The sequence below is a fragment of the Brachyhypopomus gauderio genome, chromosome 14 (assembly GCF_052324685.1).
Source record: "Brachyhypopomus gauderio isolate BG-103 chromosome 14, BGAUD_0.2, whole genome shotgun sequence".
In the NCBI taxonomy this organism is placed as follows: Eukaryota; Metazoa; Chordata; class Actinopteri; order Gymnotiformes; family Hypopomidae; genus Brachyhypopomus; species Brachyhypopomus gauderio.
The window spans coordinates 5,421,812-5,435,372 of record NC_135224.1 but is presented as its reverse complement, the minus strand read 5'-3'; the positions used below and the strand labels follow the sequence as shown (position 1 = coordinate 5,435,372).

The 13,561-nt window shown below is 46.1% G+C and overlaps 1 protein-coding gene across 12 annotated transcripts in view; it reads right to left on the bottom strand.

Moving 5' to 3' along the window:
* Nucleotides 1-236: 236 nt before the first annotated feature.
* adgrl2b.1 (adhesion G protein-coupled receptor L2b, tandem duplicate 1) overlaps nucleotides 237-13,561 on the bottom strand; it is a 106,030-nt gene continuing 92,705 nt past the window's right edge. For 4 of the 12 annotated variants that reach the window (XM_076972036.1, XM_076972039.1, XM_076972037.1 and 1 more), the window contains 6 exons: nucleotides 11,566-11,657; nucleotides 10,250-10,418; nucleotides 8,785-8,913; nucleotides 7,188-7,284; nucleotides 5,476-5,607; nucleotides 237-1,195 (listed from right to left, as the gene is read on the bottom strand). In XM_076972036.1, coding sequence (XP_076828151.1) covers nucleotides 330-1,195; nucleotides 5,476-5,607; nucleotides 7,188-7,284; nucleotides 8,785-8,913; nucleotides 10,250-10,418; nucleotides 11,566-11,657 — 1,485 coding nt within the window. In that variant the 3' untranslated portion in view covers nucleotides 237-329. Of the gene's footprint in view, nucleotides 1,196-1,870; nucleotides 1,922-5,475; nucleotides 5,608-7,187; nucleotides 7,285-8,784; nucleotides 8,914-10,249; nucleotides 10,419-11,565; nucleotides 11,658-13,561 lie in introns of all 12 variants that reach the window. The other 8 variants (XM_076972040.1, XM_076972041.1, XM_076972042.1 and 5 more) reach the window with 7 other exon arrangements.

Genomic DNA, 13,561 nt, shown 5'->3' with positions numbered 1-13,561 from the left:
ACGCACACAGGCACACACACAGGCACACACACACACACACACACACACACACACACACTCACACACACACACACACACACACACCTCCCTTCCCTCTTTACTTTTGCTTGTCAAACAGCCTGTGTGCTTTTCCCACCTCTGCTGTCCCATGGGCAGGGGAGTTTAGCCACCCAGATGGCCGGTCCTCTTAAAATCATCTACATATGGTGGTGGGGGTTGGGGATGGGGGGTTGGGGGGGTATGTATGGGCATTTGGAGCCAAAGTGAGTAAAAGTCACCACGCCTCCAGCTCGGGGGCGGGGCCAGAACGGCGGGGAGCGTCCGGCGGCTCACAGGCTGGTGATAAGCTGCATCTGTCCGTCCCTGGAAGTCTCGCCCTCTGTGTGGTGGCAGGCGTCCGGGGCGACGCCCACGCAGCCCTCGCTGGTGCCCCGGCGGCTGATCTGGTAGTAGGAGAGGGGCTGGGCGCTGTCGCCCAGGTCCGGCAGGCTCTTACGGCACAGGTCGTCGCCCTCGCTCTGCGCGGAGGAGGAGATCGAACGTTCGTTCTCCCCGTCCGCGGCGTAGGGAGCGTCCGAGGGGGACGGAGACGAGTCTCTTAAGTTTGGCAAGCTCGTGTACAGCGAGTCCCGGTTGTTTGGTTGCTCCTTTCGCTCCGCCCCCTCTTCCTGTTTGTCCTCGGGCCCCTCCTCTCGGTCGCCGTGGCGAACGAGGGGCTGGCGGGAGGCCTGCCTGGCGCCCAGGAGCGAGTGAGTCCGCTGGGGCAGCAGCGGGGCCTCCAGGACGTCCCGGTGGTGCGGATGAAGGAGGAGCTCCAGCGCCGGGTGTTCGCCGGCGGTGGGCGGGGCCAGGGCGTCGGCCTCCACCGTCACGCCCTCGGCCTCGCTCGCTCCGCTCCCCAGGATGCCCGCGGCTCTGCCGACGTGGGCGTGTCGGACCCGCCCCCTCTCTGGATCCCGCCCCCTCCCGGGTTCGGGCTCGGCGGGACCGCGGGCTCGCGGCCTCAGATTGTTCTGCACGAGCTCGGAGATGATCATCTTCTCGAAGGCGGTGTCGTCAAGGCCCAAGGCTGGGCAGTGCAGGGTCCCGCCCTGGTAGTCCTCGTCCTGCAGCGAGTAGCTGTTGTTGAAGTTGCCGTTGAGGGGGAGTGTGTCCATGGCGCTGACGTCCCGGCTGTTGGTCAGTGAGTGCTGCCCTGCAATAAAGACAAACGACACTTAGAACCAGAAAAGCACTCCAGCAAGAAAGCAACACAGACATTTAAAAACAGAAAGAAACAAATCAAAAGTGTGGGTTACTGTTGAGGACATGTAATTTTCTTTATTCCTCTCAACCCTGATGTCCGGGACTATTAAAATCATCGGTTGCTCATTTTGCATCAAATCTGTTATTATCCAAATTGAAAAGGGAACTTATGAATGTTGGGTTCCTCGTACGATGCCCTTAACAGCATGTCAGTGTTAAAGAAGAGCAGCCATTAAACCGTTAGAATGCAGACACATAATGCATGTATTTACACATAAAAGCAAGCTGCCACAAAAATGAGAATCAGCCATCAAAACACACACGAGGCCGGACCAAGGCACAGGCTGGAGAGATGAACGCATGATCATACCATACAGAGACAGCCATCTTGCAGAAAAACTAGCCCATGTATGCCAGTCAGCCCCAACACACTTACACACACACACACACACACACACACACACACACACACACACACACACACACACACACACACAGACGAACATTCACATACATCCATGCATGCTCACACACACACACACACACACACACACACACACACACACACAAACAGGCAGGCAAGCAGGCGGGTGGGCAGGCGTGTGTGTGAGGTGCAACAACTCACTTTGCCACCACTCACATTATGTGTGTCTGCTCAGGCTAGCTGGCCTGAGAACTGCCCACGTGCCAAAAGAAAAGTGAAACAACGCCATTTTTTGTTTGTAATCACAGCAATGATAAACAAGTGAGAAACAACAAAAAGAAAGCTTTCAAACTCTATGACCCTGAATTCAGCCTATCCACTCCCCCCAATACCACAAAGAATATATATATATATATATATATATATATATATATATATATATATATATATATATATATATATATATATATATATTTTTTTTTTTTTCAGTCTTTTAAAATCTCTACTTAATCTCTACTGAGTTCCACATCACAAAACGCATTTTCTGGATAAATGATGCAATTGTTAAAAATAAATACGAGATTTAAATGTTCCCCCATGTCCTTTAATAAATGACGTGAGAAGAGTACGATCAATAAGCCACAACCTCATACGGAGCTTCGACGACCAGCGCGCTTTCACTGCGCTAATTATTATATCCTTTATTACTCATCATTTAGCTCGTCTAATTAACGAGGTACCGCGCCGGATGGCTGAATTCAGGGTATGGCGTGTGTAAAGGTACAGCAGCAAGCAGTTACAGCCTTTAACAGATTCTCTCTCTCTCTCTCTCTCTCTCTCTCTCTCTCTCTCTCTCTCTCTCTCTCTCTCTCTCTCTCTCTCTCTCTGTGTGTGTGTGTGTGTGTGTGTGTGTACGTCAAGTACCCTAAGAATTACACAGCAGTGGGAAAAGTATCACAACAATCGATCCTCGTGTCCAAGTGATGGAGACAACGAGGTGAAATGAAGAGGTGACGTGTAGACGTTGGTGGGGAGGACGGGACAGGTGAGAATGATAGACGCACGAGGAGAAAGTCACACGTTGTATTGACTGCTGCTCCGTTTCAAGCCAAGCACAGGACGGGATTTAAGTCGCTCTAATTTAAATAGAAATGGGAGTGAGATTGTAGAAAAGGGAAAGGGGGACGAAAAAAAAATATCGGTGTTGTACTGTGACATGCCGCATTCGAGATAAGAAACGTCTCTTTGGTAGACGGCGAGAATAAACTAAAAACAGACATCAAAAGAGTTCAGCTGGAGGCTGGGGGGAGGGGGGGGGGGTGCACGAGGAAGTAGGGTCGGGGAAATAAGGGGGGGGGGGGGGTCGTGGCTGCACGCAGTCAAACTGCTACTGCCGCCATGATTCGCATTTGTTTACACATCGGGAATCGTTAAAATCGCGACAGGTGTCGTCTGGAGAATCCGACTAACACGCAGCCGGAATGCAAGTGGACGTGTAACTTTCACTTCTGGTCATTCATGCACTGCAACAACACACCTAGCACTGCTGCAGAGATGCTTCTCTCCGTTATTTCATTTAATTATCCTCATATTCATAAGTCGCACTATCCATCCCCTCTTCATACAGCGCAGAACGCGAAGGCCACGTTCGTAAGAGCGGGCGGCCCTTTCTCGAGGAAGGCGTCGCGTGCAACACCGTCACGCTGCTTTACGTGCTGCGTCGGCGCGCGCGGTTCCACCGTTTGGTTACCTGTGCAACGCTCGCGCCTGTAGCAACGTGCACGAGACGAACAGGGTTAAAACTTTCAAGTGCGTTTTCGAGCATCCTCGAGTTCTGGCAGTTGGTGCGGGCTTAAACAAAAGCAAACGTTAACCAACGCACCAACCGCTGGGATTTGTATTAACGAAAGACCTTGAATAAAACATGTTGTCAGTTTCAGTACAGCAGTTAATGCTCGCGATCCTTTAAATGTTAAAAGTACGATAATCTGTATTCCCGTCTTTAATCACGGGATTCTTAGAACTTTATATTGTGATTTAACGTATTTAAAGATCAAAGTCCCGGGCGTATGTTTATTCTGCAACCTACTTTTAAATGACATGAAACAACAGGAAATCAGTTTAATAGGATGTGAGTGACTCAGACATACTGAAGGAAACTCTTCTCTGATTAGTGCCATCACGACAGACCTCGCCTCCTGCTAGTCCCTTTAACAGTGTAAGCCCTCTTATCCTGACTCAATTCCTCTCTAAAAGTGTTGAACTATGAAATTGCTCGTACCCCATACTGAGGCAACACAAGCGTTTGAGCATTATTATTCATTTCATTGGTGTCATCTTCGGCATAAAGAAGAACGTTTATCCGCGAGGGTTGGTCCCCTGGGTATAGTACCGTCTATTGGACTGTGAGTTCATTCACCTCCCACTGCACGTACCCACTGGTGCAAAGACTGAGTTGTTCCTTATCCCAGGGCCATGTTTTTTCTACAGAGAACACTGTAGACAGCTCTGTGGAGACCTATTGTCTGAAGAGAAGAAGCCAGTGGCCCTTGGCTGTGATGTGGCATGTGGCATTACTGTCAGCCTAAATTCTTTTACTGCATGAACTCATCTGAAAGAAAGTCACTTGTCTTTATCATCTGTTTATAAACATATGGGTCGGTATGCAAGTTATCTTTCCTCCCTAAGTGTGCATTAAAGAATGAGGTGACTGACAGCAGTTACCATTTAAGAGTTTCATTTTCACAAAGGGACGCAACGGGCCTGTCCTTGTGAATGGAATTCACGGGATATGCGTCGCCGTTTCCATCTGAGTGGTGATTAGCTCCATCGTCCATGACATGTGACGTGGTGGAAACTGCCTTACCAAATGTACGCTGCCCCATCTTTTTTTTTTTTTTTTTTCATTTTTTCCCCCCGCCGAACGCCTGTTTGCAATCTAAATGCAAAGAGCCGAGAGGAGTGTTCTTAATTATATGTATGCAACATTCCGGATGTCGAAAAACGCACCGAACATAATCGCTATCTGTCAGGACTCGCAGAAATCCATTCTGTCTGTATGACCTCCTTTACTTTGCCCTTTATTTCTTCCTCTCGCCGTCATTTCATCATGAACTGCCTGCCAGGCGCAACTGACAGGTAGCATTGGTCGATCTAACATTCCGGGCCGATGAGAGGACACCAGTTATAGTTGTTTGTTCCTGTTTATTTTGATGGAAGGGCAAATCAGGCGCAGAAAACACCGAGCGAGTGCCAATCACGCCAGGTCTGGTACGTCCGCAGGAACTATACAAGGCGGGAACGGGAAAGTAACACCCCATCTGGGCATTAGCATGGAGTGTCAATCGCAACTTGTCTTTAAAAAACAGAAGAAGAAGTCCTAGACTCAGTAACAAAACCGGCCAGAGAAGCAAAGATGGCAAAAATAAAATTGTAAAATGAAAAATGCAAAGATGGGTATAAATGAAATATTACAGAGCCATATACCAAGGCAAATCACTCAAAATCCCAGTCAATCCCTGCAGGAGGTGTGAATGTGTATGTGATCCACACAAAATGTCTCTGTAATATTAAAACAACTCTAGAAAGACTCAAAAGATGAACCTCAAAGAAGAGCTGAAGTGCAGGAGTGTTGGCAGTGCTGGTGAAAGTCCACACACGCACATCAAAGAACCGTCAGACGAACGCCACAAACTCATCAGACCACCCCCCCCCCCCCCCCCCCCTCCTTCCACACCCCACCCCAACCACGCACGCGCAGAGCCGCACACACTGGCCACGCAGAGACGGGGGGGGGCTCGGGGCACCTGGTGACGGGCAGACGGGTGGAGACGGAGTACTGCTGCACACGATGGTCTCGGCCAGGAGGTTATTATAGGGGTTGTTAGTGTCATGGGATCGAAGCAGGGGGTTAGTTAGCAGATAGTTGCCAGTCATTCCTGCAGGAAGAAAAAAACAGGAGAGGCAGGAAAACCAATGAGAAAAGAGGGAAGAGAAAAAGGGTGAAACTCTTACAATAACCCGACGCCGACACACAACATTCAAGCAGGATAAAACTGCGATTTAAAAGTGGTCACCCACTAACATCCAGGTGTGAAGCACGATGCTGTTTAACCAGAATAAAACAATGGACTATGGGAAACAAACACACATGCATGCATGCTTGCAAAAAAACGCAGAACGGAGGTGATGCATCGTCCTTCGATTCTGTTTTCATCTTTAACAGAATGCATCTAGACTAGAAAGTAAAGTTTGTGAGCAAACTTTAACCTGCACTGCCAAAACTAATGCATGCAAGGACCAGGGCAGTTGAAAAGGTTGAAAATTTAAACCATATGAGTTTGTTATCAGATAATGAAATACTTAAAATTTCTATGCCGTAGGCTGCACGTTTTTTTTTTACGGAAGAATAATCGATTAGCTTCCTTCTCCTAGAGGAGTCTTCCATATTTCACCCGTTCTTATGCTCAAGATGTAACATTTCTGTGGAATGACAGAGAAATGCGGAGTGCACTGTGCGTACCTAAATGTGCTTTCGGCCAACAGCTGATCTAACAGTGTACACCAACCTCCCAATGGAAGCCAGTTTCTCTATAACGTCAAGCTCCACCGTGTTGCTCAGTGCACATCACAACATCAGACTTGCAGCCATGTACCTTTGAGTACAGAGGTGGCCTTTGTGCCTGGTACAGCTTTGGGTTGTCTTTGAATGACTAAGTGTGTGATTACACAAACATTTAGACTTGGAGGCCACCGATGAAGGTGCAGCTTTCTATAGAGCGGGCACGGAAGCCTTTGGGGGGGTGGGTTAGGCGGCATACGGACCCACAGGAGAGTGAGTGTGCACTGCCCACAGGGCCTGGCTACTACCGTGGGAGGCCGCTTGAAGTTCAACATCATCTTCTCATCAGCAGTGCTCTTGTTCAGTCTAAATAATTAATCGGTCCATTTTAAAATCCCTGACAGGGGCTAGTGAGTTCTTTTTGAACCAGCAACTGGGAACAGTGTTCGTAGAGAATGTCAAGAGAGATCTGATAAAGATTTTTGTGTCTGGCTTTTGCTGACCTGTTGTGTGTTTCGATGTCTGAAGGTAAAATAAAGAAAAAAGCCTTACTTTTTAAAAAAACCTTACTTTTAAAATCTTAAGAGGGTTTTTTTTTTCTCTACAGCAATAAAACTAGGAGGTATATGAAAGAGTCAGCCAGGAGTCAATGGCTTAATCTCTGAAAGAAAATACTGTGTAAATTTCAGATTATTAGATAACAAAATCATATTACCACTCTTAATAGTGTTGGAACGTGAAAGCCTTCTAATGGTGTATCATCTGAACAAGAACTGACCGATCACTGCCCATCGCAGAACTAAGGTTTTCATATACTTAATTGTTTGAAATGTTTTTAAAATGAATCATTCGTCTAGCAGCTAATACCGTGCAGGTCTTTCCACACACCCATCACAGGGCGGTGCCTTTCACCGGGCTCTGCTGCCACTGCTGTTTGGTGAGGTGTGGAGGACCCACCTTGGTTGAGCGTGGTGGTGCTGTTAATGTCTCCGGAGATGAAGGAGGACTCCGACTGCTTCCTCACCGTGTCGTTCCACATCCTCCTGATGCGGCTCTGTGGCAGCACACACACACACACACACACACACACACACCGCCGTTAGCCACACACACGCACACACGCCACTCTCGAAACACATGCTAATAATCTGCTGTGCAGTGGAAGGTAACATCTATCATCCCGCTCTTCCGCTCTCCCCCACGTTTCCCCTCAGGGAATAAGACTGAGTCGCTCTTCTAATACGCACAAAGAATTACAAAAATTCATATTCATATTTATGGCAGATATCCGGAGCATTGCGCTACCTTATTAAGGTCTGTGGTAACAAGTAATTGCAACGAGTGCTACTTTGCTGAAAAGCAATAACAATATTTGCTTTTATAGTGTCATTAGAGAGGACTGGAAGACATTAATAATGTACAGTAATGTGGAACGTGCTGGGACACATTTTGAGAAACCCAAATTTGAAATGAAACTTTATTACACTGTGTTTTATAATTCTCTATCGGATAATTAAGTGTAGTAAAAACACTGCAGGTATGGGGACTGACACGGGCGACAGTGCCGTCCCACGGAGGGTCTGGCTAGCTCAGCGCCTCGTTAACAACGCTTCATTAGCCAGTGACACGGGAGATTCTCAACTAGCTACTGTTTTACTGCTTTTTGCCAATTTAGTAAGTTATATTCTTGACCGCAAATAATCTCATTTAAATACCAGACAAATATTTTAGTGTTTATTAAATTTGGTTGTTCCTGTTAAGGAGGGTGTAATCTGGATGAGAAATTATATACGATGCACACTAAATGGTTTCCTGGATTGTGTGGATTAAATACAGAGCTGAATCACTTAGGCTTTAAGCGGAGAAGCTAACACGAAGCTTCCAAACTGAAGAGCGTTAATGAAATAATAAACAGCTATGAATTTTGGAATAAATTCCCACTGATATCTGTGAAACACGCGGGCTTTGTGCAGAAAGTATGTTCTTTACTCCTCTCTCACATATTTCACCAGCCTAGGATTGTCATGTGAGCCCAGGGAGGACAGGTTCATGGTACAAGCTCTCTCTGGGCATTCATAAAGCTGCACACGCATACGCATGAGGCTGTGGCTACGACTGCAATGGGATGCTGGATGTTTTTGTCATCAGTGAAGTAATGCCAGTGTTGGAGTATTCTGTGGAGTATTCTCAGTGCAGTGTTGGAGTATTCTGAGTGTTGGAGTATTCTCAGTGTTGGAGTATTATCAGTGTTGGAGTATTCTATTCTCCTGCTCAGTGTCTCAGCCCTCCTGCTTAATTGTGTTTTTTGTGCACCTATGCAAGTAATAAAATTGCTGTAATGCTTTATTAAATCAGGCCCAAAGGCTTTTAGTGTAGGCACAAAACTCCATAAAAACAAATACTTTGTGTCAAAGACAGCAATATTTGTCAGCAAAAAAATAAATAAAAGCCAAAGGAAGAAAAACACAATTTATTTGTGTGTGTGAGTGTGTGATCCCCTCCCTCTTTTACATGAGGAAAACAGCACTGTGTGTGTATGTAATAAGCGCTGTACCTGTGTAGCAGAAGAGTATCGTGCTGTTGAACGGGACGTGGAGGCTTTGCCTGCACTGTGAGTGCCCTCAGAGGGCAGACCACCACAGCACTGGGACTGACGAAAGCACTTGATGTATTCTTTACGCACCTGTGAACACACACACACACACACACACACACATACACACACACACACACACGCGCGCCATGTCAGACCACAGTACACGGTGGCCTCCGGGTGAAGGTATCCATCTCATATGACTGCTGTGTTATTTGACGTGAAGACAGCTATTCGCTATCAGGACGGTACGAGATGTTATACACAAGCAGTTTGGACCGATGGGACAAGACCCAGTGCTGCAGTTACAGCAGGCACTCAGCATAATGGGCAGTAATACTGACAGCCCCCTGAATATGACTGCTATTCTGTGGTTGATGGCGTGCCTTTGTTTTTAGCCCCGTTTTGAAAACAGACCAAATGGACGTCTGAGGAAAGCATGTAGGCCATCGTACACATTTGCTTCCTGAACAGTTATCACGAAGCTCTTCTTTTAGACGGCCGCACAATCTGAGCCCAACATCGAAAAGGCTCATTTCACCCTCGACAGAACACGGTTAATGGAGCAGACAAGCAAACACTTGTTTTGACACTACTGATGAATTGAAACATTAAACAGCGGGACGGATAACAGTGAATAATGGTGATGTAAAGTTTTCCCCTCGGGCAGAGCTCAACTAATTTACGCATCACCAACGGTAAGATACTAGTCACGGTTCCATCAAGACTTTTATTTAAATTTCAAAAAATATATGTAGTGTCAATTACATAATTTATAAGCATACATCAAAGTTCAGGTTAATGATCACAGATAGATAAAATCTGAATTGTCAATAAAAGTGACGGCACACCCGAACCACTAATTAGAGCTGGTTTTCAATCATTACATGTGAATGGCTCTTTAATAGTCTCCGGAGTCAAATGTTATTTCCCTAATCATGACAACTAATCATGAGGCATAATCTCATATGATTAAAACTTAATTATATAAAAAAATAAACAATAAAGCCAGAAAAACATTGGGCACTTCAGTAATCATTTAAAGATGTTAGATGCCATGTCAGCAGTTCCTGCTAAACAACTAATAGATGGAGCTGTCAGAGTTCCCCTCATCCTTGAGTAGGTGTCTGTCCAAGGCCCTCCGTCCAAAGGGCCTACCTTTCTATGTTCTGAAAATGCATGTGCAAAATAACAAGTGGGGTTTTTAACAAGTGGTTTATTACAAAGTCCGGAACGGTGTCTCTACGTTTTTTCTCAGAACATCTGATGCTGCGATGTAAATCGGGATGTAAAGAAGCCAAATTTCTAAAAAACAAACTGCTAACATTGCATTAACCATGCAATCAGACCTTCTTCCTGAATATGTGCGGAGAACAGGAGCACTCTGGGAGGTGTAGATCTCTGTACGAAGGGAACACGTTCTTACCTTCTTCTGCAGGAGACAATGGAAGATGAAGATGAACATTCCTTGTAAGGTGTTGAAGATGGTGAAGAGGTAGGCCATCACTATAGATGAGTCGTTCAGAAAGAACAACCCAAACGACCACGTCAGACCAAGGAGACACAGCAGCGAAAAGGCACCCAGTACCCAGGACCTGGCAACCAGAAGAAAAGCTTGATCTCACACACAGAGTATCAACACCACACATGCAATACTGCAACAAACAAGCAAAAATATTTATTACATCGATCCAATTGGACTCTGTATGAAAGCTCCTTCTTTCAATACATAAAAATATACAAACATGAGTGAGGACAAAGATTCACCACCAACGGGAACGAAAGAGCAAAAATTTATCATCAGAAATTGCCGTCACGAAAAATTGGCCCTAGTCCCGCAAGGATGCATCTCTCCATATTTTATTAATATAGTACAATAGCTAAATGCCACATAAATAACACGGCCACAAATCCTCTTGGATTTTGGCACTCAGAAATTTGATAAGAATGCTTGTGGAGCTGCAGTGTGAGACGACAGCGTTTCACTTCCCTCTCGGAGGTCGCATGCTGCACTTTTCCCACCCCTCTCGAGAGATTCCAGGAACTCTCCGCCCGGATCGAATGACATGTGCGCTAGACGGAGAGCGGGCGGTGGCGGGCCACGGCTACATGACATGGGGAGGGTTTCGCTTTTGTCTGTCTCGTTTCTCGGCACGGCCGTCCCGAAAGCGCCTGTGACCACGTGTCCGATAAAACGTCTCAATTTTATTGTACGCAGTAGGTCAGTGATGGTTAGAAAAAAAAACATGTTCACGCTTTTCAAGGACAATGTTTACTAGAGGCTAAGCTCACTACGAGGCTGTCTGCGCAGGGCTCAAGAAGCTGACCAGATTTACCAGGTTGCCCAAAAGGTTAATAGCTTTTCTAACAACACCCATAAACTCAAATGATCCCCTGCTGAACACTCATTGCTGCGTTTGCAACCTTTCACCTGTCCTCAACCTTTGACCCAGGACATTATCTTGCATACTTCTGACATGAATTACACACCCTTTACCATAAAACTAATTTTCGTTCAATATAAGTAACTGTCACCTTGTAATTATTACCAATTTGAGACAATTGGCATAAAGTGTGACCATACCGAACGGTGTGAACAAAAGCAATTACAGTGATGGCGTAAGAGCACCGAGACCAGATGGAATCGGTGCCCAAACGTGTCTTGGAACAAACAGGCAGAATGTCTTCTTCTCTGAGCAGGGAGGCCGTGAGTTCACACTGGCGCCGGCGGAGTGGACCTACCTGATGCTCTCCAGGCGGCTGGAGTCAGGCTTCACCGAGGTGGAGTGTTTCAGCATCTTGTACATGGTCACGACCAGGAAGACCAGATTGAGCTGTCAAAACATTGCGAGCACAGTGAGCAGACCACACAGCTCCTCGCGATTTCCCAGAATCTCACATTTGCATTTAATCACTCGCATGACATGTTTATCAAAGGCAACAGGCATGCTTCATACTCCGAGAGTGCTGCTGCTCTTTTTTTTACACCAGGGTGTTTCCCAGGCAAACGGTTTGGAAAAGAGGTGGAGGTCTTTGCTGACCTGGGTCCCACCTGGGAATTGAACTCACAACCCATGTGATTACTCCCCCTATCACTTCAAGAACTGGGCCACGTCGCACTAGCAAAGGTTTATGTTGGCTGTGCCACATGACGTTCTGACAGGAAAAAGTTGCAATAATTCACTTCATACCAAGCGATTGCTAGAGTCGCTGTGTCGGAGTGCTACAATGGATTGCATCTGTTGGAAACTCCCAAAATATTTGGTCATGTTTCTCAACTGGGAAGATGAGAAATTCACATAAGCAATGATCAAATATCCTAATAGTGTTCTTTATATTTGACATAAACTCCCAATATGATTATTATCACACAGGTTTGAGTTTTAAATCCTCATCTGATCCATAACGTTGTTTTATTATATGAAATAGGATCCATGGACACACCTAAAATAAACTCATTTTGCTTGCCAACAACTAGAAAGATCACTGCTAGTTCACACAAATGATTATCTACAGCCTACAGTGCTACCGTTCTGTCTTATTTTGAAGTATTTGAGATAGAGTGCCTAGCAGACGCCTTCCCAGACTGCTGTAAGTTTAAACTATGGACAAGCCTGTGAGATGCCAAGAACTTTTGCTCGTCTTCCCCCTACAGAAGATGGGAATGTACAGCAGAACCCAAGTGAAGTGGCTCAGGGCTAGTGGCTCAGGGCTAGTGGCTCAGAGCTAGCGGCTCAGGGCAGAGCTAGCGGCTCAGAGCTAGTGGCTCAGGGCTAGCAGCTCAGGGCTAGCGGCTCAGGGCTAGCAGCTCAGAATGGCTCACAAACGCCAGCACCAATTAAAAGACATAATGCCTCCAACAAGATAGATAAAAAGAGAGATAATAGTTCATCAAATGCATAGGAGGTAAAAAAAAATGAAGCCAAGGAAGGAAGCAGACAAGAGGCATGTGTGTCAGCTGTTCAGGCAATCGAGAACATTTACATGCAAATAAGAGGTGACTCTATAAGAGAGGAAGACTGCATCGGGTGATGGAGTCTGTCATGTTGGCTCCTGGCCAAGTGCGATCTCCCCTGAAAAAAAAATCCTTCTATAAAACGGGAAAAAACCAATATCCTGATTTAAATGTTATTAAAAGGCATGCCCTTCATAATCTACCATCTCATCCCTGGTTGGGCCAAACGTAAATGGGGGGGGGGGGAAGACTCACTAACACAGCAACCGTTTTTATGGCAGGAGGAAAACTCCATAATTAAAACAAGGGGGTTATCGGAAATAATATCACAGTGGCCGAAAGTTATGAAAGCAGCTCTGAACAGACCAATCTGGAGCTGATCTGCAACATCAATAGCCTTCTGCCTCTTTGGAGTCGGCACAAAGGAGACCCAGGCGGAGCGAATGGAGCCTGCCGCAACGGCTGTGTGAAAAGCACAACAACCAGCCTGCTACAAGCTTTGTGTTTGAGTAGCTGCGTTCAGCTATGAGGTTGATTTATGTGTTGTTGGCCTGGTGACATGTGCAGCGCACATTGACATGCAGCAAAAATGTGCGACACACATTGCAAATAGACGATGCAAACAAAGCAAGGATAGTTGTATACTGGACCTCCAAACTATTAACTTAGTGTATTTTCACTGGCTTACGTCCAGAAAAAAGAACACATACAGATTTAGGCAGAGGTTGTCGATTAGAAACATATCAGTTCCATGCACAACACAGAGAGAAAGAGAAAAAAACC